Source organism: Chiloscyllium plagiosum, unplaced genomic scaffold, assembly GCF_037043375.1.
Source record: "Chiloscyllium plagiosum isolate Xiang-an unplaced genomic scaffold, Cpla_swu_hap1 HiC_scaffold_2, whole genome shotgun sequence".
Lineage (NCBI taxonomy): Eukaryota > Metazoa > Chordata > Chondrichthyes > Orectolobiformes > Hemiscylliidae > Chiloscyllium > Chiloscyllium plagiosum.
This window is the reverse complement of record NW_028270140.1, coordinates 15,007,601-15,034,936: the sequence shown is the minus strand read 5'-3', so window position 1 is coordinate 15,034,936 and position 27,336 is coordinate 15,007,601. Positions and strand designations below refer to the sequence as shown.

At 40.3% G+C, this 27,336-nt stretch overlaps 1 protein-coding gene and 1 long non-coding RNA gene across 6 annotated transcripts in view; one reads left to right on the top strand and one right to left on the bottom strand.

Annotated features, from left to right (window-relative positions):
- The window catches only part of slc20a2 (solute carrier family 20 member 2), a 93,102-nt gene that overhangs the window by 32,042 nt on the left and 33,724 nt on the right, over nt 1-27,336 (top strand). For 2 of the 5 annotated variants that reach the window (XR_015759548.1, XM_043719881.2), the window contains exons 1-2: nt 10,766-10,926; nt 20,473-21,029. Coding sequence is in view for 4 of the 5 variants with exons in the window: in XM_043719881.2 (XP_043575816.1) it covers nt 20,741-21,029 (289 nt within the window). In the remaining variant the exon portion in view is untranslated. Of the gene's footprint in view, nt 1-10,763; nt 10,927-20,472; nt 21,030-27,336 lie in introns of those variants that run through there. The other 3 variants (XM_043719855.2, XM_043719846.2, XM_043719864.2) reach the window with 3 other exon arrangements.
- LOC122564740 (uncharacterized) lies at nt 6,623-9,967 on the bottom strand. Its single transcript, XR_006315983.2, has 3 exons — nt 9,863-9,967; nt 7,868-7,947; nt 6,623-7,200 (listed from the first exon to the last, which is right to left on the bottom strand). It is a non-coding gene; the product is annotated as an uncharacterized LOC122564740 (long non-coding RNA).

Sequence of the window (27,336 nt, the reverse complement as noted above, 5' to 3'; positions counted from 1 at the left end):
CTTAAGAGGCAGCTTTTTCAGAGGGTGGTAATGAGCTGCCAAAGGAAGTGATGGAGGCTGGTACAATTGCAACATTTAAAAGGCATCTGGGTGGGTATATGAACAAGAAGGGTTTGGAGGGATATGGGCTGGGTGCTGGCAGTTGAGACTAGATTGGGTTGGGATAACTGGTTGGCATGGACGGGTTGGACTGAAGGGTCTGCTTCCGTGCTGTACATCTGACTCTTAAGTCTAAAAGATTTTGTTCTAAAGGCTTTGACAAGTGTGAGTAACACTGAAATTAAGCATCTGTTGCTAAGAGGATGAGACAGGATAAATTTATCATATCAAATGTGGAGTTTGAAGGAGTAAGAGATGGTAAGTAAATCTGTTTTGTCTGTCTCTATGGTAGAAGACTGCAAATTCTCCAGAAATAGTGGGGAATGAAGACTCTCACTCATTAGAGTGAAGAGGTTTGTTTTTTTTTACTTGGGGTAGGGGGTGGTGGATAGAGGAAGATGTGGAATACTGGAAAAATGAATGGGAATGAAAGCTTGCATCCCCACATCCCTGAGGCTCAAAAGAGGTTGTTGCAGAAGAAAAAATACCCTTGTAGTCTTGCAAAATTTTCATAAATTTTTGGAATGCTTCTAGTGGATTCCAAAGTAACAAATGTAAGATTGCTTTGGAGGAAGTTGGGAGAGAGGAAGTGAGGAAATACAGGCTGTTCATTAGTACACCAGGTTATTATGAAAGTGGTAATGGGAAGAAAAGAATGTAATTAGAGCATAGAACATTACAGCACAGGCCCTTCGGCCCTTGATGTTGTGCCAACTTGTGGAACCAATCTGAAGCCCATCTATCCTACAGTATTCCATTTTTATCCAAATGTCTATCCAATGACCATTTTAAATGCCCTTGAATTTGAGTCTACTACTGTTGCAGGCAGTGTTCCACGCCCCTTGTTTAGAGTAAATCTGGTTTTACAAAGTGTATTTGCTTGATGAATCTTTTGAAGATGTAACCAGGGTCGTTAAGGGGGAACAGGTGGAGGTAGTATATTTGGACTTGGAAAATACATTTTGCTAATGTTTTTAATAGATTTTGTGCAAGATGAGGGCTTGGGGAATTGGAGATGATCTTTGGTCTTGTTTTAACAATCTTGGTCTGTTGATTAGTCATTTTTCTGATTTTATAATTTATTAAATTCCTTCTTAGAGCCATAGAATCCCTATAGTGTGGAAGTAGGAAGTTTGGTCCTTTTTTGGAGTTCATGCCAACCCTCCGAGCATCCCATCCAGACCCATACCCTCTACCCAATTTCTATAACCCACATTTCCTATTTAGTCTGTATGTGGAGGTGCCGGTATTGGACTGGGGAGGACAAAGTTTAAAAAATCTCAACATCAGGTTTATAACCAACAGAAGCACTAGCTTTGAGCGCTGCTCCTTTTCTCACGTAGTTAGTTGGGCAGGATTGTAAAACACCAGATTTATAGCAAAGGATCAGTGTCATACAACTGATGCGATATATTGAACAAAGCTAGATTGCTGTTGTCTTTCATTTTTTAGAATGGAGTTGCAGGTTTGGATTCATTTAATATGTAAATCCCAGAACTACTTTAAGTCACATTCCTGAAATAAGTTAAGGTTTTACATTTTTTTTTTTAAAAGTGACGTCTCAGTTCAGACAATGCATTAAAGATGTGAGGTTAGAGTCTACATATCCCTAGACACTGGCCAATTTAGCATTGCCAATCCACCTAACCTGCACATGTTTGGACTGTGGGAGGAAACACATGCACTCAAGGAGAGAATGTGAAAGCTCGCATGAGGCTGGAATCCCTGGCACTGAAGCGAAAGTGCTAACCACTAAGCTGCCGTGACATATGCTTTAGATATGATGTTGGAGAAAGTGTATAACTGTGACCAGGTCATTGATACCACAGACAGACTGTGTGTGTCTGCATGGACTGTTTCAGTCTTGTTAAAGTGATGGAAGCTGCATCCTCCTTTTCTAGCTGATTTGTTGGGGAAACTCTCCCTCCTCCCTCGCCCATTGTTCATCTGCCTGGTGAAGACTGATGTCTGGGGAGAACTCCTCTCTGCCCTGAGTCTGCTCCATTCTCTGTCTCTGTGTGGATCTTCCCTCCAGCATAGGATTGGCCTAGCCCATGCAGGCTTTCTGCAGCCCCTCTTGTCCTTTGTACATCTCTCTCTGAACCTATTATATTTCTAGGGACATATAGCTTACACAGTGTAACTTTTGGCCATAAAGACAGCTAGTCACAACACCCACACCAATCAACCCCACCGCACCGTGGCCGAACACTTCAACTCCCCCTCCCACTCCACCGAGGGCGTGCAGGTCCTGGGCCTCCTCCATCACCACTCCCTGATGCCTGGAGGAAGAACGCCTCATCTTCTGCCTTGTGATCCTCCAACCCTATGGCATCAAGGTGGATTTAACCAGTTTCCTCATTTCCCCTCCCCCTTATCCCAGTTCCAATCTTCCAGCTCAGCACTGCCCTCATGACCTGTCGATCTTCCTTCCCAGCTATCCGCTCCAACCTCCCCTCTGACCTTTTTGACTATTACCCCCACCACCATCCACCTATTGCAGTCTCAGCTATCTGCCCCCCCCAGCCCAACCCCTCCCATTTATCTCTCCACCCCAGAGGTTCCAGCCTCATTCCTGATGAAGGGCTTTTGCCCAAAATGTTGATTTTCCTGCTCCTCTGATGCTGCCTGACTGGCTGTGCTTTTCCAGCACCACACTCACTACTCTAATCTACAGTCCTCACTTTCGCCTAGTCATGACGTTGGGTGATCTTTGTCCCCTTGCCCTCCCTTATGAGGGGTAGTTCACCATTTTCTTTAAGAATGAATACTAATTTTTGACAACTACACATTAATACTAGGGAGCTTTTGGCACCTGGTAAATTGTTGATGTTAATCTTTGACATCATGACTCCTTAATTCTCCCCTTTTTCATATGCTAGAACATTTGAAAATTAAGTAGCTTTTAAATGAAATATCATGCTACATAGTAAATGTTGGGAAATTCAATTTTTGCCAATATTTAATCTCATTAACATTGGAAGAAAAAAGTAGGAATAAATGGCAATTTGCATGTTGACCAGCTATTATTGGGTGATCTTGCATCAATAAGAGTCCTTTGGCTACTTATTTAGTGAATTGAATGAAGGGATCAAGTATAATTGATCTAAATTTGCTGGAAATCCAATATTGAGTGGGAAAGTTAAGTTGTGAGAAGGGTGAAACTGCAAAGGATTAATTGAGTGAAATAGATCATTAATGGGTAAGGACTTGGATGCATTACAATGTGGATTATTCACTTTGGTAGGAAGATTAGAATATTTTTAAACTATTAAAAGTTGGTGCTCAGAAGCAATTGGCCTTGTACTTAACTGCAAAGCTGACATGCAACTACAGTGAGTTAGGAATGTAGAGAGTGTTTTCTTTTATACAGAAGGTAGAATACAAGGGCAAGAAAGTGTCCCCTTTGATTTTTGTTTGTGACTTTGCTGAGATCACATCCAGAGTACATGATGATAAAATGTTGGTGGCTCTACTTTCCTTGACGTTCACTAAATTGTTTCCTGGAACGAGTTGTCATGGAGAAGAAATTTGAGTGAAATGGGCCTTTTAATATCTGGAGTTTAGAAAAATTTGAATTTGAAGGATGACCTTCTGGACGCATTGGAAAATAACTGCTAAGTGGTAGCTTCCCACACTGGAGAATCCAGAATTAGGGATCAGAATTTCAGGAAAAAGAAGCATCCATTTCGGTTATGGATGAGGAAACATTTCCTCACTGAGGGTTGTGATCTCTGGAATTCTCCATATATCATCTGCTTCAATATTCAGTCATTGAGTATTTCCAAGACTTAAGTTTGGTAGGTTTTGGGCTCTTGAGGGGATCATGGGATAAGAAGAATGTATAGGACAGTGCAGTTGAAGGTGTATATATCTATCAGGATCTTTATTAAATGATAGAGTAAGCTGGAAGGGCCAGACAACTGAGATTTACTACTTTTTCTTATGCTTTTGTCAACAGTAACTGTTCTCTTGTGCTGTGTCATGTGACTATCAAGACAGTAAGCCAAACAAGATGAACTAGTTTTTTCTCATGTGTTCCCACGGTGTAAATACTGTACTTGGCTGTGCTAGGCAGACAGACATGTGGCTGCCGATTTTTGCTTGGATCCCTCTAGTTTTACAATGCGTACCTTTTTCTACAAATGGAAACAATTGTGTGGAATATGTTCTTTGGGCCCTATTGTCTTTAAATCTTCCCAGGCTATAACAGTTTATTCTTTTTCATCTATCTTTCCAAAAAAGGGAAGGTTTCCTTCTACCCTGTTTTGATTTTTCTGTCCCAGTTTCTCCTACCAGAAGCAGTCAAGACCAGTGCAATTGTGATATCAATCCTTAGCTAGCAAGTTTTCCATCTATGAACCAGCCAATCAATATATCGCATGCATCTGGTTGGGGTGTACAGCTAATAGAGACTGGCCCAACTTGAGGAATAGTTTTTTTTCAATTTGACCTTTTAAGTACTCGAACACAATTTTGGCAGAATTGGCCCATAGAAATAAAACTGGCTAAGAAATGACCTTCTGAGTTGTCAACATTAACTCTAGGCACCAAAACTCCTGATCACCATCTACTTTTTACTCCTATTCCAAGCTGCTAAATCTCCTGCGTATTAAAAGGAGACCAAAACAAAAAGTTTTTAAAATTGAGGTCTGAGTAGAATAGGTAGGGGAAAACTCTTCTGCTTGTAACCAGGTCAAATGTGAGGGCACAAATACAAAGCAGTAAATGTGAGGTGAAAACAAATTTTCATGCTGAGTAGTTGGAATTTGGAGTAAACTGCATCTTTTAATTGAGACATAAAAACAACTAGAATAGACTGTTTAAAGTAATATGCAATGGTACAGGGAAAGGCAGGAGCATGTCACAGTCATAATACTTATTTGAAGAGTTGATCAGACACAATGGATCAAATGGCTTCATTCTGTAACATTGTCTTTTTGTGAATATTGCTTCCCCCAAAAGTTTCAAACAAAGACCGAGCACAGTCATAAAGGTACTTTATTAAGAGTGAGATGGGCGTACCGGATTGAACCGGCTGGCCTGATTCACGTAGCTGTTGACTAAACCTGTTAGATGATTTCCTTGTCCAACTCCATTTACTTTCCATTAAGGCATTGGTGGAAATGACCACTGCAAAGTTCTTGTGCAATTTAATGTCCAGTCAGGAATGGTGTTGGCAAAAGCAGACCAATTATAAATTCTTAACTCCTGTCATCTGTGCTGGGTATCTTGTCAACTGAGCATCAGGAAATGCTGCTGGCTGAAGTTGTAGAACTTGCCTCTCTGAGGCTTTCATGGATGCTGCTGCTCCACCTAAAGAAACTCCCCAGTATCCTGCCAACTTGGTTAAATCAGTGGTACTAAAAATTTACCAGATGTCTTGTAGAGTGCCACAACCTTTTTTTCCTCGTAGCTGTTGTACCAAGTTTTACTCATGTGAAATTGCACAGGGGTGTCTTATTCCTAGTTTAGGACAGTTACTGCCTTTATCAGCCTTTCACAAATAATGTGGTGAGATCAATCATCAGTCTATTACTCAAGTTTTGGCTCAGTCAGCATAATTTAGTTTGAAATTTTAACACTGCTTGATTCAAGCATAGGTAAAGATCATAGATGATTAGTAGCTGGTATTGACATCAAGGCAGCTTACTATGTAGTATGGCACCAATGATCATATTATTAAAAGATGGAGAGTTCCACACTTAGTGCAAGGACTTGAAGCTCACTTGGAGAGCTTGATGAAGAGTGGATGCTCCCTCATTTGGGAAAGTCATAGTTTTAGGATAAGGGATAGCAGAGTTAAAACTGAATTACTTCTCTCAAAAAGGTTTTGAATCTCTGGAATTCACTACCCCAATGGATGCTGGGACATTGAGTTAATTTGAGGAGAAAATTTTAAAACAAAAATCTAGTAATGGGTTGAAGGGTCATGGAGAGCGGGTGGAAAGTGAAATTCAGGCTGAGGTGCCATCAGCTATGGTGGAACAAGTTCAAGAGGCTGAATTGCCTACTCTAGCTCCTAATTATGTGCTTATGGCAAAAGTATTGTTTAAATACAAAGGACAACCAATAAATGATCTTGCTATGCTTAGTCTATTACTCAATTTTGGGTCACTGCTTTTTATCTTCCTTTTATTTTCTTGTCAATTATGAAACCCAGTTTCCCCTGAAAACTCTAAAGGATCCATGCTTGAATTTTTTAAAGACCCTTTTTTCTCCTGTTTTTCTGTTCATTCCACTCAATAAACAGAATAAGCTAGTTCCTTTTTGCAGTGGCCATGTATTTAGCATGGGCAGAAAATTGTGTGCAGCTGCAAAGCAATAGATCTGCATTAAGGAAAGGTGACCCATATGGGATTGACAGGTCATTCTTAGTGAATACATATCACTGGCTAATATCCTTCAATTTGCAAAAATTAGATTTTGACCTACCAGTCTTGTTCTTGATGGATCAACATGCACCAAAGAATATCAGAGATTGCTTATAAATGATCTGGCAGAAGCAATTATTTGCCTGTTTATCAAATTTTGTTTGGGGAAATGAAAGTTTAGTTTCTTGAGAGCAACAAGGTGGTGTGTCTTGTAGTAACAGTGCAGCTAAAATGAGATATTTATGCCAGTCCTTGATGCAAGTTTTGGACGTTATGCTTTAGGCTTAACTAGCTAATGCAAAGGTTGATAGAGCCAGATGTGTTGTCACCACAAAATTTGTTGCCTTAATGGGGTGATCAATATGCTGTTTTCTTAGATGGCCCAGGTTAATTAGTGATCTTCACTGCTATTGATGTCTTAGTCTGCACAGCCTCCTTGGTAATTCTCAGTCCATTTCTGTTTGTGGCTTATTTGACCCTGCTGTTGGTGCAGATTCTTCACTCCTGTCTCCCTGTGCTTGACACTGCAGGGGTCCTTCAGAGAATTCCAGGCAGTGGTGGTATTTCTTCAGTACACCATTTTATAGCAGCATGACTTGCATTGTATGCATGCTGTTCACATGTGCATGGTCCTGCACAGTCATGAGCGATTGTTGTCAGCTTGATGACCCATAGCCATTCATGGCTTTGCCGTGTAGATGATAGTGGAATAGTGGAAATGTGATACCTGTCAGGATACAAAACTTTATTTTGCATGGTGTCATGGAATCTCTTAAATGGTCACACTACTTCACAATTGACATGCGGCGCCTCTAAAGTGACATCCATGCAATCTGTGCCACCCTGCACTCTGGGGAAACCTGCAAGCTACACAAATCAGATGCTGTGAGAGGGGTGTCTTTGATAGGAGATGTTAGTGATTTTCCTTCCACAAAATGAATAAACTGGAGATATTTACAACATCTCTCAATCTCCTTGTCTGGATGGAAGAACTCTAAGCTTATGGCCATGAGCACCTCACGCCATGGGCATTCGTGTACTTATCCTCCCTTCTCTGAAGTTTGCAATTGTGATTTGTAGATTTCAGTGAGGGTGTCGAGTTTTATATTAAAACAAAATTTGCCTTACTATGATTCAATTTGGAGAATTGCATCAACTGAGCACCTTGGGTAGGTGTAACCTTCCAAGAGCCCTTTTCCCTTCCCACAAGTTGTCCGGCCCTGTATACTCTTGTTTATTCTTCCAGTCCAAATAGAATGCCCAGTACTGCATCCATGCATGGGAGCAGCTGTTTTTTGCAAAACCCTTGAAGTTGGGACCAGCGTTGCTATATAGACTAATAGTGAAAATCAGCAGTTGGCCTAAATAAGTTAATCCTTTTAAATATAACTGACCTGATGTTCTTCCTGCTGTGTATTGACTTTTTTAGTCAACCTCGTTCCGAGATGCCTCTGGAGCAGGTAGAACTTGAACCCTTATGGTGAAGAGATAGTGTTAAATATCAACACATCCAAATTTTGCATAGTTCACTTTTAGATCATCTTTTGCATCCACTCCCTTCAGTGTGTACTATCTCCAAGATGCACTGCAGAAATTCACCAAACATTTTTCAGTAGCGCCTTCCAAATCCATGACCACTTCTGTCTAGAAGGACAAGGACAGCAACTATATGGGAACACTACCTTCAAGTTTCCCTCTAAGCCACTCACCATTCTGACTTGGCGATATATTGCCGTTCCTTTTGACTATCACTGGGTCAAAATCTTGGAATTCCCTCTCTAATGGCATTGTGAGTCAACACACAGCAGGATTTGATTTGAAACTATTTTTGTTATAATCCAGGAAATGTGATCCCCCAATTGTTCATAACAGTTCCACAGTGTGCTAAAATACCAGGTTATCTGTTCTAGTCAACACAGCCGGGAGAGCTCCTCAGTTCTAAGTAGTATTGAGATCTTTTTCATTCTTCGGGAGCAGACGAGATGTCAGTTTGTGATTGACATCTTCAAATGGTTCAGCACTTCAATAAAAAGCACCAATCTGGACTGTGCACTCAGTTGAACCCCTGATGTTCTAAAACACATGACTTTTGCCTCTGATTATTTCTATATTCTAACATGGAGTCTGTTATTCAGAATAGGAAACTGAAGTGTGAGGCTAAACTCATTTTTATTTTATTAATTCATTCGCGGAATATGAGCATTACTGGCTGGTCAGAACATATTTCCTGCTCCTAGTTGCTCTTGAGAAGGTGGTGGTGAGCTGCCACTGTGGATTTGATGGGTGCTGCTCTTTTCCTAGATATTCTTTTTATATTTTTTTTCTTATTCCCTTTTTTTTTGCTGTCCTAAGTTCAAGTTTCCCCTTGCATAGTCTGTACTCCTAGGACTTCTGCTGATCACCATGTAGTGCCCCTACTTTAGGGATGATGCAGAGGTACCGGTGTTGAACTAGGATGGACAAAGTTTTTAAAAATCACACACCACACCACTAGGTTACAATCCAACAAAAGTACAAACTTTTGGAGTGCTGCTCCTTCATCATGTAGCCAGTGGGACAGGATGATAGGACACGGGTGAGGAAGACACTGGAGACTAGCTAATGTAAATACTTAATCTCTCATTAATAAATTTCTGAATACCCTTTTATCATGGCATGAGCTTTATTGCTGAAACATTCCTTCCTCGTTTGCTTTCCAGATTGATATGCAACATTTTTCTTTGTTTTTTCCTTTTTGTTGCTGGTCTGTTTCCATATGATGAGATTTACCTTAAATCACAATATGAGGTGTTTGAAGTTTCTCTAACTCCAAAGTAGGTAGCCCGAGCCCTCTTGCATATCAGCATATTTCTGGCACAGAAAGAGGTCATTTAGCCTATCGTGCTGGTGCCTGCACAAGGATTACCTTGTTCCAGTTACTGTCACTCACCCCGTTCTTACCCGAAAGGCTTTGTTTTTTTCTCTTCTGTTTTCAACTATCTGGTCTGCTTTTGATAATTACTGCTGAGCATGATTTCTACCACGCTTCAGGCAGTGCATTCCAGATTATTGTATCTGGGTTTTTAAAAACATTCTCCGACCCATCCCTTTGGTTATTTTGCCAGTTATCTTCAGTCTGTGTCCCCTAGTTATTGATTTTTGTCCTGCCACTTCAGAAAAGGTATTAATGATCAGCCATGATAATTTTGAGCAGACAGTGGGCTGAATAATCTACAGTGGTCCAAATCTACCGTATTGTTTTTTTTTAAAAAGTGTATTTCGTGTCAAAAGTAGTCAAAAAATGAGCAATATATCTTGTCTACTGGTTTATATAGTGGTTGGAACCATATAATTTGCTGAAATGTGAGTAAGAGAAGGTATTGAAAAGCAACTACGAACTGTCTGCTCACCTTGTTTGAAATCTTTATTGCTGATGATTCAAGGACTCCAGACTTGTGTAGTTGCACCAGGCTACAGGGCAAATTCCAGCATTTCGGGTGAAAGCCTAATGTGAAGGTGTGAAATGAGAAGGCACAGCACTTCAAGGTAAATCATTGTGTAAGGTTTTCAAGTAGTGAATGTGTAACAGCTGTTGTAGGTCATTGCACAACCATTCAAGCAGATATATTGGACTATTTTGTAAAACATTCTGGTACATTCGGCAGTTTTAATGTTTTAGAAGATGGAACATTACATTCCCTCATGAGGGGTTTCTGGGGTATAACAGGAATAAACCAACCTCCATTATAATTTCTGTCGCTCCTAGTAAACACCAGAGCCTGCGGTTTCTGTGCCCCGTCTCACTCACTGTTCTCCCGTCTGACCTCTCACGTCGTATCATCTTTCTCCCCCGCCCTTCGCGCTCCATTCAGAACATTTCTGTATTGTGTGTATGCAAAAGCTGCGAATCAGTATCTGAAGCGGATCACAGGAAGCTCTCAGTAACTGCCAGGACTCTGTCATGTGTTTCTTCAGCGTTCTTTTGTTTTCGTGGATTGCTCTCAGGAATCCAATTTTAATTTGGGTAATTGTTGGTTTATTACCGGGACGGGAGAAAGGCTGGTTTTGCATACGTTCGAATTAAAAGTTGCAAAATCAAGCGCTGGGAATGCATCAAAAAGTGATTCATATGCTCCTCTGTACACTCCGTAAGGCTGGAGAAGTGCCCAGGCTCGGCGAGTGGCATCTGCATGTGCAACACATGCTTGTTGGGGAAATGCCAAAGACCTCCCACGGATCCCTCTCTGCTCCCGTTTTGCTGTCATATGTGGTGGCACCAGGTGACCCTCCCAGCCTTCGCATTATAAAAGTGCAGCGCTACGCTCTTAGACTCTACCAGCAGTTGTGCTGTCAGGTTCAAAAAAAATCTATTTGGGAAAGGGCTCAGGGACTGAGTGCAGTATAAATCTGGACGGGTGTATCTTGTCCTCAAAGTAACTGGCTGCAGACTGCGTGAGTCTTAGAGGGAGAGGAGGTAGGCAACATTACTTTGGTTTCTTTCTGAGAAGTGTGTTTGCTTTTACCAGTGTAAAACTTTCTAAATATGTAAACTCAGTCTGTTGTAACTAGACTTTGCGATCTCTTGCTTTCTTCTAAGCTCCGACTATTTTTCATTCGATTGCAGTTTGGTTTGTATATTAAAATAGTTCTGAATTTATATTTTGTTGCCCATGTTAAATGACGCTTGTGGTGAGTTGCAAAATGCTTAACACCCTACCGCGTTTGCTCTTTTGGGGAAGGGAGGGGGTGTTTCGAATCATCAACACAGGATTGCTTCAAGAAAGGAAAAAATACACAGTACCTGATATTGCTCAGCTTAGTCCTAGGTCTGGGACTGTCCTGACTGGTCTCTTTACGGATTGGAGGAGTACCCTGAGGGTAAGTGGTGAAGCAGTGTTTGTGTAAAGTGGACCCAGTGACCAATCTCTGTTCTGTGCACGTTCATGTACTTTGGATCAAACACTGCAGGTGTGATCTAGAACGGGTTTACAACTTGCCATGTGTTTTGAAGAGTTTCATGTAAACCAACCTATTACATATAAACACTTGAATGTGAAGACTTTTTTTTAAAAAAGTGTGCAAGTTATTTCAACAAATCTTTCAACATTTTCCAGCATGTTTATCATGACCCTTTTTAAGCATCCAAATATGGTACAGGTACATTTAAATGTACAGTTTGGGTATTCTTTACTTCAGAGCCCTCCTATAATTTCAATTCATCTGCACTTGCAATTTACTGTGGCTTTCAGGGATAGAAATCTTTTTTTTTAATGTTTGAAGCAAATCCTAGTGTGCACAAGCTGTCCTCAAATGATACTAGTCTAGTATTCGTGTAATTTCTGTACTGGTCTAAGTTTCGGCCAGATCTTTTGGGCAAATGTTTCCTAGCACTCTTGTGTCAATCCACACAAGGCCTCTGTTAAATAAATTAACAAAGTACGACGGTAATAGAATGTGAAGGGCTTAGGTGCTGTGGAATTAACTTTTTTTCTGTTTATTGGTATCAAAGTCTGCACTATTCCCCCACAAAAATGACTCTAAGATTTTTGTTGTCATCGCCATACAGCTCAGAAACAGACCCTTTGGTCTAACCAGTCCATGCCGAAGATAATTCCAAACTAAACTCGTCTCACCTGCCTGCTCCTGGCCCATATCCCTGCAGACCTTTTCTTATTCATGGATTTATCCAAATGTCTTTTTTTAAACATTAGTGGATGTGGGTACAATTACAGTGTGGCAATCTTTTGTGTTTTAGTATATTTTTCAGAGGGAAAATCAGTTGTCGTGAGCACAACAACTATCCCAGTAAGGGGAGGAAGAAAGCAGGTTTTCACCCTGAAGGAATGTAGTGAACTACCTGCAATCTGAATTCATGGTCACTTTTTTTACTATGCCAGCTTTTTATCTCCAGTTATAATTGAAACTAAGCATATATTTTGCAATTTGCCATGACCCATAAATTAGCCATGACATTCCCTTATGTGAATATGTGAAGTGGTTTGAGACCAAGTACAATTTATTATGGACTGAAAATGTCAATACAGAAGAGTATGTTGTATGTAGAACTGTTGTTGAGGAACTGTTCTTTAAGTTTAAAAATTCAAGAAGAAAACTGGAAACAAAGGTGAATGCTATATTACTTTCATCAGTTTAGGTCACAATTCTTGACTTGACTGTGGAGGACACATTTGGGGAAATTTGCAGATGATGCAAAAATTGGACATGTACTGGGTAGTATGGAGGATACTGTAACTCAAATTATGTTGGAGTGGGTAGGAAAGTGGCAGATGGAGTTCAACTCTTGTTAACTTTGAGGTAATTATTTAGGGAGGCCAAATAGTAAAAAGGAATACACAGTAAACGGGAGTATACTGCGAAGGATTGAAGTGAGACCTTGGCGTACAAGTTCAAACATTTTTTAAAGGTAGATGTACACATAGAGAAAATGGTAACAAAGGCATATGGAATGCTTTCTTTCATTAGCAGAGGTATAGAATACAAAATTGAAACTGAGGCCAGGACTGGAGTATTGTGTGCAGTTTAGGTCACCACTTTGCAGGAAGGATGTTTACTCTGGAGAGAGTGCAATGAATATTTACTAGAATGTTGCCAGGGTTGGAAAATTTGGAGTTGTTGTCCTTGGAACAGAAGGCTGAGGGGTGACATTACTGCTCACAATTTTGTATACCTCCAATTGAGTAGGCAGGAGGAACCCTGTTTCTCTTGGCAGAGACTTAAAGACCAGGAGTCATAGATTCAAGCTAAGGGCAGAAAGATTAAAGGGGATGTGAGGAAAACCTTTTTTTTTGCATGGACATTCGTATATGTTTGGAATTTGTTATCTGCATTATTATAAGTCATAGATGTACAGCATGGAAACAGACCCTTCGGTTCAACTTGTCCATGCCGATCAGATATCCCAATCCGATCTAGTCCCACCTGCCAGCACCCAGCCCATGTCCCTCCAAACTCTTTCTATTCATATACCCATCCAAATGCCTTTTAAATGTTGCAAATATACTAGCCTCCACCACTTCCTCTGGCAGCTCATTCCATACACGCACCACCCTCTGTATGGAAAAAGTTGCCCCTTGGGTCTCTTTTATATCTTTCCCCTCTCCCCCTAAACCTATGCTCTCTAGTTCCGGACTCTCCCATCCCAGGGAAAATACTTTGCCTTTTTATCTTATCCATGCCTCTCATGAATTTATAAACCTCTATAAAGTCACTCCTCAGCCTCCGACTTTCGAGGGAAAATAGCCCTAGCCTATTCAACCTCTCCTATAGCTGAAATGCTCCAACCCTGGCAACATCCTTGTAAATCTTTTCTGAACCCTCTCCAGTTTCACAACATCTTTCTGATAAGGAGACCAGACTTGCACGCAAATTCCAACAGTGGCCTGTACAGCCATAACATGATCTCCCAACTCCTGTACTCAATACAGTACTCTGACCAATAAAGGAAAGCATACCAAATGCCACCTTCACTATCCTATCTATCTGTGGCTCCACTTTCGGGGAGCTATGAACCTGCACTCCAAGGTCTCTTTTTGTTCAGCAACACTCCCCAGGACCTTACCATTAAGTGTATAAGTCCTGCTAAGATTTGCTTTCCCAAAATGCAGCCCCTCACAATTATCTAAATTAAACTCCATCTGCCACTTCTTAGCTCATTGCCTCATTAAAGTCCATATAGGTCACATCTACTGCTCTGTCCTCCACTATCCTCTTTGTTACTACTTCAAAAAAACTCAATCAAGTTTGTGAGACATGATTTCCCACACACGAAGCCATGTTGACTATCCCTAATCAGTCCTTGCCTTTCCAAATACCTATACATATTGTCCGCCAGGATTCCCTCCAACAACTTGCCCACCACTGACGCCAGGGTCACTGGTCTATAGTTCCCCTGGCTTGTCCTTACCACCTTTCTTAAATAATGGCACCACGTTAGCCAACCTCCGGTCTTCTGACACGTCACCTGTGACTATCGATGATACAGATATCACAGTAAGAGGCCCAGCAATCACTTCCTAGCTTCCCACAGTTTTAGGGTACACCTGATCAGGCCCTGAAGTTGGTGGAAGCAGAGCCCCTGAACTCTTCAAAACGTATGTGGATCTGCATCTTTAAGTGTTGTAAGCTGCAGGACTATGGACCATGTGCAGGAAGATGGGATCAGAAAAGGCAGCTGAATGTATTAGGGTTAGCATAGACAAAATGAGCTGAATGGTTGTCCTCTGTGCTGTATCACTTCTATGGTTCTAACAGTTAAATGTACATTGAGAAATGGAGTGCTATATTATAATGTGGAAAAATTTGAAGTTGAAGCATTTTTTAAAATGTCTAACTTTTCAATGCAATTTCCAGGTCTCTGCATCAGCATTGTATGTGAAGGGTTTTGTTAACGTCAACAAATGCATGTAAACAATTGTGTTCCTGTTTGTTTTTAACTATGGTTCAATAGTAAACGTCATATCTCTGATCCAGAAGGTTGCGCTTTTTCATTTGGGGTTGTTGATCTTGCTGGCAAGGAAGCATTTGCTGGCCATCCATAATTGTTCTCAGAGGTGGTGATGAATTGCTGCTTTGAACCACTGAAATCCATGTGATGTAGGTACATCTCATGCGAAGGAAGGAGTTCCAGGATTTTGATCCAGTGATAATGAGGTGACCTCTGACTTAGAATTGTGGAGTTTTAATATGACTGCTCTTGTTGTTGGTCTTTGGAGTTTGGGAGTTGCTACAGAAGGAGCCTTGGTGAATTGCTGCAGTGCATCTTTCAGTTAGTGCATAATGCTGCCTTGGTTCATGATTCTGTTTTATTGGAAAGAAAGTAATGGAGCTTCTTTTGTCATCCATCATCATCCTGACTCTGACTGAACATTTTGATAATCTCATGATTAGCTAAATGTTTTGTGGTTGTCCATTGTGGAAATTGACTGCCTCATCATCCGAACTGGCTAGTTTGCATCAGTTTAAAGTACATCATTATATACAAAACTCTGTTTTGGGACGACTGAAGTCATGAAAGTGCTAAATAAATGTAGCTTTATACTTGTTGTTGCCAACTGGATTATCATCACATATCAAAGTTTTCTGTTTTAATGACATGAAAATATTCTTGAGAGCTATGACTGTACAATATAATCCAGATGTCATCTCTCTGTTATGGACCCTGCTCTCTCATATTCTTGAATGGAGGTAGACTGACACTCAGTAACAGCAGTGTGTACTATCTACAAGATGCACTGCAGAAATTCAAGGATCCGGAGGTCACACCTTCCAAACCCGCGACCACTGTCATCTAGAAGGACAAGGGCAACAGATACATGACACCATCACCATCTGCAAATTCCTGTTCAAGCCACTTACCATCCTGAGTTGACTTGAAAATCTATTTTTAAAAAATCACAACACTGCAATCCAACACCAGTACCTCCATCTTGAAAATATATTGCTGTTCCTTCACTGCTGGGTCAAAATCCTGGAATTCTGTCAGGATGTTGTGGGTGTACCTACAGCACACTGACTCTTCTGGTCAAAACGGCAGCTAGCCCTCACTGTCTCAAGGGCAATTAGGGCAAACAATGAATTCTGGCTGATCAGCGACACCCACATTCCATAAGTGAAATTTTTTTAAATTGTCCATGTAAACGGATAATTACATAAAATCAATCATTAAGTTTACTGCTCTCTCCTTCCTTGCTGGGAGGTGTTACCAAACTATATAGTTTCAGCATCTCTTTGCACAGTAAGTTTATATTTTGACCTTTCTTGGACAAATGCTCCTATTTCTAGTACTAATTTTACTGTGCCCTTGTTTTGTGTTTTTTTTTCTTTTGCATGTTAGCAGAAAATGTGATGCACTTTCCTCATTTTAAGTGGTTAGTTTACTGAGCACTTGAGCTATGTATAATTTATGGATTCTGGTTCTTCCCAATTTTTAAAGTCTCAAACTCCTTTTCCTGAAATTATCAATATCAACAACAGGATGGCACAATGGCTGTGTTTAGCACTGTTGCGCCTCAGCTTCAGAGACCTGGGTTTGATTCCAGCCTCTGGCGACTGTGTGAAGTTTGCACATTCTGTCTGTCTGCATGGGTTTCCTCTCACAGTCCAAAAATGTGCAGGTTAGGTGAATTGGCCATGCTAAATTGCCCATAGGGTTCAGGGTTACATAGGTTAGTTGCATCAGTCAGTGGAAATGTAGGGGAATGGGTCCAGGTAGGTTACTGTTCAGAGGGTCGGTGTGGACTTCGAGTCATAGAGATGTACAGCATGGAAACAGACCCTTTGGTCCAACGTGTCCACGCCAACCAGATATCCAACCCAATCTAGTCCCACCTGCCAGCACCTGGCCCATATCCCTCCAAATAAAGGAAATGATGAAATTATCACAGTTCCACAGTTGTGTGCTGCATTATCCACAGTAGGTTTCGTAGGCCATCAACAAGCATTAACAATTTGTAGTTATGGATTCTATTTAATGTAAGTGAAAAAGTATCTTTTATTAAAAATGAAATTGGACACAATCACATGCAGACATTAAGATGTTCTCCATCAAACTACACTGAAGAGTATCTTGAAGTAGAAAACTAAAGTTGGAGAAGTTCAGAGGAAAACTATGGGGTGTTATTGTCAGGGCACTTGAAAGCATGGCTGAACACTTGGATTCTTAGGCCAGAATTAGAGGAATGCAAATGTCAAAATATTGCAGGGTTGAGATTTGAGGAATGAGCTTATAAAGTGATTTGAAAACCAGAGTGAAAATTTATAAAAATGGAGAGGCATTGCCAAACTGGCATCCAGGCAGGATGGTGAGCACAAGAATATTGGATGAAATGGCACTTAAATGCCAATACCTTTAATTCACATTTTGAATTTGTTTTTATGCTCAGACTCCTGTTTTTTTTTAAAATCTGTTTAAATATACATGTCTTGGTTATGTTTCTGAAGTGCTAACAGGATTGGAATTTTGCCCACTGTTCTCCCTCCCTTCCTCGTTTTTTTTTATTTTTTTGTTTTGCTGTGCTTAAACATAATGATTCTCTTCAGTATTGTTGACACAGTGAAGAAGAAAACCCCCACAAGTTCTTCTTTCTCACTTTCATTCCCTTGCTAGCTACTTGAGAACAATCTGTTCACTCTGGCTTTGCCCTCCCAGCAGGTAGCTGTGACTTCGTGTTAGCCTGATGGAGTATGCTGTCTGTTTCCATAGTGCTGTAAATCCTTCCTTCCTGTTCACATTCTGGAACAATGCCTTGTAAGAGCTGGTGCATATTGAGAAGTACCAACGTGGAGAGCATGTCTTTGCAATTCTTTTTGAAATGCTTCTTATCCCATCTTGTGTAGGAAAGACGTGCAAATGTGGGAGTGAGTTTAGTTTTATTAAGTCTAAAAATAATAAAGATGTGTCTAAAGTTAGATGGAATAACAGTGGTTTTGTATTGTACAAAACAGATGAGGATTTTTGTGGATATTTAAATTTTCTTTTAAATCCAAAAAAGACAGATTATATCCAAAGTCTGGCAAAATCCCAGAAATGTCTGAAGTTCATTCTCTGTCTTGGGCATAAGCCAATGTAGAAATAATGGTTGTTTGTGGTCCTGAATTTTTATTCTTTTGCTGAAGGCTGCCATGTGAAAAGCAAGCAGGTTAATTGACTAAACACCCATATTCTAATCCAGTTCAAAGTGCAGGTTAGTTTTGGTGGTCTTCAGTAGAATACAAAAAAGCTTTTATTAGTTTTTGAGCATATCTTAAAGTGGTATAATTGCTTATAAGACCATAAGACATAGGAGCAGAAGGAAGGCCATTCGGCCCATCGAGTCCACTCCGCCATTCAATCATGGCTGATGGGCATTTCAGTTCCACTTACCCGCATTCTCCCCGTAGCCCTTAATTCCTTGTGATATCAAGAATTTATCAATTTCTGCCTTGAAGACATTTAGCGTCCCAGACTCCACCGCACTCTGTGGCAATGAATTCCACAGGCCCACCACTCTCTGGCTGAAGAAATGTCTCCACATTTCTGTTCTGAATTTACCCCCTCTAATTCTAAGGCTGTGTCCACGGGTCCTAGTCTCTTTGCCTAACGGAAACCATTTCCTAGCGTCCACCCTCTCCAAGCCATGTATTATCTTGTAAGTTTCTATTAGATCTCCCATTAATCTTCTAAACTCCAATGAATACAATCCCAGGATCCTCAGCCGTTCCTCATATGTTAGACCTACCATTCCAGGGATCATCTGTGTGAATCTCCGCTGGACACGCTCCAGTGCCAGTATGTCCTTCCTGAGGTGTGGGGACCAAAACTGGACACAGTATTCCAAATGGGGCCTAACCAGAGCTTTATAAAGTCAGGGATTTATCAGGGATAAATAGATAAATCATTTTTAAAGCTACCATAAAAGTAATAAGTGACCCGATGAAACAATATAAGTAATAGCAAGTGAGAATCAAATAGTAAAATGTTTTCAATTATTAGATAATGTAAGAATATTTTATTTAAAAGCACAAAAACATGTATAAAGTCCAAATAGTTTTCTGGAACATTATTTGTTTTCAGTTTGTGCAAATGTACATTCAATTCGGGCACCATTCATTATCTGGATTTCGCCTGCAGTCGGCAGAAATGCTGAATCTGCCCCATGCATCCTTTCTTGCAATCTTCTAATTAGCCAGAAGTGGCAGTTTATCATTGTTATAGCCCTTGTGATCTTGATTTTTGTTTTAAATTTTTTTTGTGCTTTTGAGACTTTGTTGTGAAATTTGTTATATATTCTTATACCTACAACAATTGAAGCCTCCACTTAGAGGGGGGAAACTACTTCCCATTGGCTGTGAAATGCTTTTGGACATTATGAAAGGCACTAATGGAATAATTATTCCTTTCTTTTTAATCTATATTCTCTTCTCCTTCTGTGTAGTCATACAGTGTGGAAACAGACCTTTTTGGTCCAACTAGTCCATACTGACCACTTTCCCAAACTAAACTAGCCCCACCTGCCTGCATTTGGCCCAAATTCCTCCAGGCCTTTCCTATTCATGTACTAATCCAAATGTCTCTTAAATATTGCAACTGTACCTGCATTCACCACTTCTTCTGGAGCATCATTCCACACACTAACCACCCTCTACGTGGAAAAAAAAGAGCCCCTTTTAAATCTTTCTCCTCACCCCTATAAAATATATGCCCCAAAGTTTTGAACTCCCCCAACCTTGGGGAAAAGAACTTTGTTGACCTTCTCCATACCTCTCATGACTTTATAAACCTCTCCACGGTCACCTCTCAGCCTCCTGTGCTGCAGTGAAAAAAGCCTCTCCTTTTGTGTCAAATTGTCCAGTCGCAGCAACATCCTTGTAAATCTTTTCTGAACCCTCTCCAATTTGATTATAACCTTCCTATGATAGCAGGGTGATCAAAACTGTAGACAATAGTCCCAAAGAGGCCTCGCCAACGTCCTTTTCAATCTCAACGTTATGTCTCAACTCCTCTATTCAAAAGTCTGAGCAAAGAATGCAAATGTGCTCAATGCTGCCTTAACCACCCTGTTTACGTGATGCAAACTTCAAAGAATGATGTACTTGAGCCCTTATGTCATTCTGTTCTACCATAGTTGTAGAAGTCCTGCCCCTGTTTGTTTTACCAAAATGCCCTTTGTGCCCATATCGCACGTATCTTTTCTGTTGTAAAACAATGATGTACGTTTACCTTTATTTGAGGAAATCCTGCAGAAGTTAAAATATTTCAGAATGCAGTCTTGATGGACTGCATTGCCTACTGTTAGACTGACACAAAAGATGAAGCAGTAGCCATCATGTTGCATTTAGGTGTGAAAATCTTACAGGCAAGAGCATTTGTCTAATTAGTAACTCCATGTGACAGTCTATATTGAGTGCAAGTGTTCATCATGTTGCTTATGCTTTAATGTAAAGGACATGAATTTGTTAATCTTTCTAACCCTAACTAAAGCAAAAGTTGCTGATTATTTCTTTTTGTTTAATGTTTTTGTAGGAGGTGACCATCTCTGCCTGCCAAGCTGGACTCTTAACTATGGAATGCATTCACCTGATTATCCCAAGCCTAAAAAACTTTATTAACACTACACAGAGAAGCATTAGTTAGCAGTGAGACATCTCTGAATACTACTAAGCACTTTCCCAAAAGGAGAAAACAGTTTACAGAAGCTTGGCCTGTGTTTTGAGTGAGTGAGAGCGAGTGAGTGTGTCTGTGTTTCTTCAATTCCTCTTCTGTGCACATACTTGGAAAAAAAAACACAAAAATGATGCTGGAGAATTACTTGTGGATGGTGGTAGTGGGCTTTATAATAGCCTTTATCCTTGCTTTCTCTGTGGGTGCGAATGATGTGGCCAATTCATTTGGTACTGCTGTGGGCTCTGGTGTCGTGACACTACGCCAGGCCTGCATCCTGGCTTCCATTTTTGAAACAACCGGATCTGTACTGCTGGGAGCGAAGGTTGGAGAAACTATCCGGAAAGGGATCATAGATGTTAATCTGTACAATGGGAGTGAGAACGTGCTCATGGCTGGTGAAGTCAGTGCAATGCTTGGTAAGTAACCTGTGTTTTTTTTTGAGATTATTGATGCTAGTTGGATTTTTGTTTGCATTTAAAACGAAAAAGTAGTTTAAACTGTATTAGTAGAGAGTAAGAATTGACATGGAACTTCATCTAGTGGTATCTGAACTGATTGCAATGAGCCTAATATGACTGCAGTCTGCCCAAATGAAACTGCATAATTGTACTTGTTCTTGCCTCCTATAAATTAATGGTGTAAGAATTTGTACCCTCTGACATGCTAATCCTTCTACACCCCTTCACCCCATTCCCCTTTCCCACTGCAAAGAAAGTTTCAAGTGAAAGTCACAAAAAAAAGCTAATTATGTTTCTTCAGACTCATGAAGCAAATAAGTACAAAGTCCTGAAAGCATCTGCTTATGTTCATTCTCCATTGTTAAACCCTTTCCAGCCATTCAGATTTTGTCAGATATGTACAAATTGTCCAATGAGGAATCTATGTAGGAAAATCACAGGTACGTATCTGCAGTTATCTTGTGATCATCCTAACTAAGTGTCGTCCTATTTAGAAGGAGTCGGCAGGCATTCAATTAGCTCTGTCCATTGGAAGCCTAATCCCCATCGTTTTATATCTTATCATGGTGGTTTTGATTTTATATATTTTTTTGTATTTTAACGGTAGTCAGACTGATGTCCACATCACCTACATTTTACAGCAGTTTTTATAAAATTCTCTTTTCAACTATAGAAAGAAGAGATACAACTATTCAGTAAAAATCTATCTGATCTCTTACCCTTTTTCTTAGCTAGACGTCCAGTGCATTGATAGTGTGGTGCTAGATTTAGTGCAAAATTAGAAATGTGAAGTCAGCTACCAATATCTAAATTGTGAAGCTCAATTTTATATATTTAAAAACAAAAATTTGACGACAAAATGCTGACTAATCTCCTCTTAGAAGCAGTTGTCAGGCCTAGCTGGTGTGCTGTGCATTAATTTCCAACATTGGTGTTAAGTAGAGCCATAGACATGTACAGCACGGAAACAGACCCTCCTGTCCAACTCGTCCGTGCCGACCAGATATCCCAACCCAACCTAGTCCCACCTACCAGCACCTGACCTATATCCCTCCAAACCCTTCCTATTCATATACCCATCCAGATACCTTTTTTAAATGCTGCAATTGTAGGAGCCTCCCACTTCCTCTGGCAGCTCATTCCATGCATGTACCACCCTCTGTGAAAAAGTTGCCCCTTAGGTCTCTTTTATATCTTTCCCCTCTCACCCTAAACCTATGCCCTCTAGTTCTGGACTCCTGACCCCAGGAAAAGACTTTGTCTATTTATCCTATCCATGCCCCTCATGATTTTGTAAACCTCTATAAGGTCACCCCTCAGCCTCTGATGCTTCTTAACTCCAAAGGGCCTTTTCAGTTGTAAAAATAACTAAGGTAATCCACTAGTTTCCAGCGAAAACAAATGCTTTTTATTTGTGAAGGCTGGGTGGTCAGTAATATTGGTAACTATACATAAAGTCAAATTATAAGAATGGTCAAAAATGGATTTTCCAGAGATATTGTATGTACTCTAGTAATAGTCCGTTGTTTTGAAGGTTAAACTTATGGGGTCGACTCTTACATGGATACTACTTTTGAGGGACTGAAATTCATTCCCATCAAAATTCATACCATACTATTAGCAGAAGCCCAGTCGATCTCTGAATGAATAGAAGGGGAGAAAAAAACAACAAATTATGGTACTTCTGAAAACCCGGAATAGAACACAACAGCCAGTGTGGAACGAAACAACCAGTGGATTGGAAAGCTGGAGCAGGACATGACAGCCAGAACACTGACTCATAAACGTTGATCTGTTTCTGTGAAGAGCTAGGGTCAACTTTTAAGAGATGTATGGAAAGTTGCAGGTTATTTAGCAAAAAAAGGTCTATCTTTGTGAGATCGACTATCACTTGAGTATACACAATATCCTTTGGAGGTGATTTGTGGAGGGAATTAGAGCCAAAAACTTGGAAAGCTTATTGTCAGTTTTTTTCATTCTCTACCTAAATTTTGGTTTCTTTTGTCGTTCATTCTAAATTATCTTTCACAACTCTTTTGCACACCCTTTTGTTTATATTTCTCGCAACAAACCCTTAATTTTATTGAAAGCAACAGGAGAAATCTGCTTCAAACTTCGCTGTTGTTATCTCTTTTATACATAATTCTCCATCCTCTTACAAATATAATTCGCTTGCTTTTTGCATATAATTTGTTACAGTTCTCTAGCTAACACCAACTTGACTAGACAATTGTTCTCTTTTACAATTGCTATTACAAATCATTACTACACTCTGCAATAATTAATAGCCTTTTAGTTAAATTGTGTTGGTTTTCTTTTGAAGCTTTTAAAGATAGACAGGCCTGTATTTTGGGCTTAAGATGGCAATTTACCACCAGACTGTACCCATTCAGATAGAGGTGAACAGTTTGTTTACTCATGTACACACCTCACCTGAATAATTGCAACATTTTAACCTGAGTGACCCTTGCACTGTCAGTTCCAGAATGTTGCTTGAAACCCTGCGCACACCTGCATTTTTTGCAAACTATTTGGTACAGGCAACTTGCCCTATTTGTTTTTTAAAAGGCAGTCGGTATCTTGAAAGAAACGAACACATGGTATTGCTGTCTTGCATGCAATTACAGACTGAATAGCAGGGTAAACAGAAGGATCCATAGTGCTCTGTATAGACTTGTTGACCTTTTGTGATACTAGTAGATAGAAGGAAAGCATCAATAGAGAGCTAGAACATGCTTGAAGTCTACCAAAGAAAGTGGGATCATGTGGCCCAGGGACATCTGTTCTGAGTCTGTGCCCTGGGAATTGGTAGCGGCAATATCACAGAAGGCTAATGATTGATGTTGACAGCCCAGTTGGCAATGAAGGTATATTGACATCTGCTTATTCCACTCCATGAAATCTCTGCTGCTACTCTGCGTATCACACTCCAGTCCCAGGCACTTTGGGGTCTTGTGTATAATATCCTAAACATCCCTGCATGCCTTCTATTGCTGCTAACCTTCCACCACCCCCTTTAACTCCACATAACTCAGGTTGAGGTGTGGTGCACGCACACTGATGTTTCTGCCCTCTATAACAGTGTAAGAAGGGAGCACTGCAAAACCAAGCAACGACGAGGAGACTTGTATCTTTGAACCCAATGACAATAATGAGGACAGTGGCAACAGGGTTTGTAGCGCCTGATCTCATTGAGAACTTTGAAAATGACACCTTCATTCTGCCTTATACCCTTCCAATAGTTTTAAGCACCCAAGAGCTACATGTACCCAGCTAGAGGAGCTCCAGGAGGTGAAAATAAAGCAACAATGCTTAATCCTGATGTGCATGCTTACAGCTACCTGTCCTAATACTGGCAGTGCAGAAACCTTGACATGGAATTAGTACCAGCATGTGGGGAACTGAGTGGCCTTCAGCCAAATGAGGAGTAAATGATGGGTCATTTGTCAGTTCACCAAAGGGCAATCACTCCTGCTGCAGAGGTAACATACAGGAGAATGTTGCATTTTATAGCTTTTTAATTGTCACTTTATCACACAGCCCATTTTGCAGCTGAACACTTTTTTTAATGTTGCTGAGTAAACAGTGCTGATGCTATTTGGATATTTTGTTGCCTAAATTTGAGATGAAGGTGGTGTACCAGCTGGTCAAGCTATATGACCCCAAGATATGTCCGAAACCAATCCTTGTTTTGAATATACACAAAGGGCACATTTATGCTCTGCCATATGCTGGCAGAACACCATGTGGGAAATGCAGAGTGGAATGAGAGACACCATAGAAGTGGCAAAATCTTTGTGGGTAAGAGTATTTATTTCTAGCCCACGCTCTAACAATTTGCAATAATTTTTGATGCATTTATACTTGTTGGAGAAAGTGTAGGAGATACTTACTTTCTCCTTTTTGATGCAACACACCGTGCACACTCCAGTAGAAACATTAAATCTGCACTACAGAAATCAGCCACTTGCTCAACTGCTCCATTCTGTTCTCCTGAGCTTTCTTTCATTGTACTGACTTTGTCTGTGAAATTTTTCAATACCCCATTCCCTTCTCCCTCCTATATTCAAACTGAATAAATGCTTCACTTGCTTCCATATTCACTTTCATGCCTGTGTAGTGTAGTTTTTGTTTGTGTGTTTGATTGTTGTCTTTGGTCTGGGTTCAGTCTTGAGTAAAACCAATTTCTTCACATCCATTCTGTTAAACTCCAATCATAATTTTAACTACTCTGCCAGATATCCTCCTCTTTGCCTTTCTGTTGAGAAAAGAACTCCAGCTTGCTGGAGTTTTCCCTGTTGTTCCAGATCTGTAAATCAAGCTTATTCACTGGGTTATATTTTGCTTTGAATGATGATGCCATTCCAGGCACAACCTGATTGCCAACAAAAAATGAGGTGTGAAAAGTCAGAGGCTGGGAATTCTGCATCAAGTGGGTCACCTGATGTCTTTACACTCTGAACAAGGGCCAGGTCAGAAATCTGGATCACACCATTTTCCTGGATGGGCAAAGCTGCAATGCTTGAAGCTCTGTGCATCTTGAATTACACTTCCTATTATTTAAACTCCCTCCACTGCTAGTGAATTGTGACTAAAGTATGTAGTTTCCACAAAATGTACTGCAACAACTCAACATTGACATCACCTCACTCTCCTGGGCTTCTGCCTCTAAGGTCAAGGGGCAAACTTCCAAGTCATGCATCATCTTAACTTGACCAAGAAAGTCACTGAGGTATGTTCAAAATTGTTACATCCTATTCTAAGGCTTAGTGGGCGCACCTTTCTCACAAAGACTGAAGCAGTTCAAGGAAGGAACCACAATTTTGGCAGCAAATATAGCCTCTCCAGTGATGGCCATATTTGAACAAAATTTTAAAAACACTTTTTATTGCACAATTGTATTTTGCTCACACTCCATCAATTTCTCTTCGTATAGACCAACTGAAAAGTGTTTCCTGGATACGTGCTTCATTTCATTTAGAAATGATTTTGCAGCTAGAATACAACAAAAGGTGCTCCTCTCCTTTTTTGAGAATTATTTGAACAAGATAAAAGGGTCTGTTTCCATGCTGTGTGACTCATGTTCACAAATATCAAATGCCAATCGTCAGACTGCATCATTGTTGTTTCTGAGCATTTGTTGGGTATCTGCAACAAGCTCCCCCATAAGAACTTGCTTTTTTTGCCCTAGCTCCAAGAACTACCACTTCCTCTTCCTGTCCATGTACACAGTACAGAAGAGCAGGAGACTTCGGTTTGAGGCAGATTTGATTTTGGTTGACAAAACATCTTAACTTGGCTGAAGAAAGCAAGTTTAACGTTTCACTCTCTGAAATCGGCACTCAAACGTATTTTTACTTAAATCTGGTTTTACTGAAGAAATGTGGAATCTAGAATGAGAAAAATGTAAACTGTACCATATTAGTGTTGCTTAATCTTTTGGGACTTAACAGTTTTTTGTGAAATTTATAATGTTACATAATTATTCATTTGTATTCCGTAGAATAAATACACCTTTACGTTTTTGCCTTGCACTGTTGTCTATTGTTGTAAACCAGTCTTGTTGAACATGGTCATTATCTGGAAGGGTTATTCAGGATGATGCTGTGGAATTTGTGGACTGACTAAATCAGAGGGGTGACCTAAGAAAAGTGTGCTTGAAGAAAAATTTCCCTAATGGTGTGAGAATCCAGATCAAGGGAGCTCAGTATTTGAATTAAAGTTGGCTCATACAAGAGGTAAATCGGGAACCACCTTTTGTCTTCTTACCAAAGGTGGTGTTAATATGGAATAATACAAAACACAGAATGGGTGGATGCTGGAGATTTGAAACTAGCAAAAACAAATCGCTGGAGAAATTCAGTAGGTCTGGTAGCATCTATAGAGAGGGAACTGTTACCATTTTGAGTCCAGTGACCCATCTTCATAACTGAGGCTGGGAAGAATTGGTGAGAGGATGGGGGTGGGAATAGTTAGGCAGACAAAGGAATTCAGGATATTGAGCCATGGAAGAAGAGAAGCTAGATGGGTGATCAGGGGGTTGGCTATACTGAAAGTGACCCATTACATGACAGGCTGTGGGGTTGAGGAAGACACATGGAACAAGATGGGCTCATGCACTAAAATTATTGAATTTGAAGTTGAATCACTATCCAATACCTCAAACAGTCCTGTACTTTACCAAATCTAGTCTATTTCCTGCTCACAATAGACTAAGCAGGCTGGTGACCAATTTGTGGACCACTTACATTCTGTCTGTAGAAAT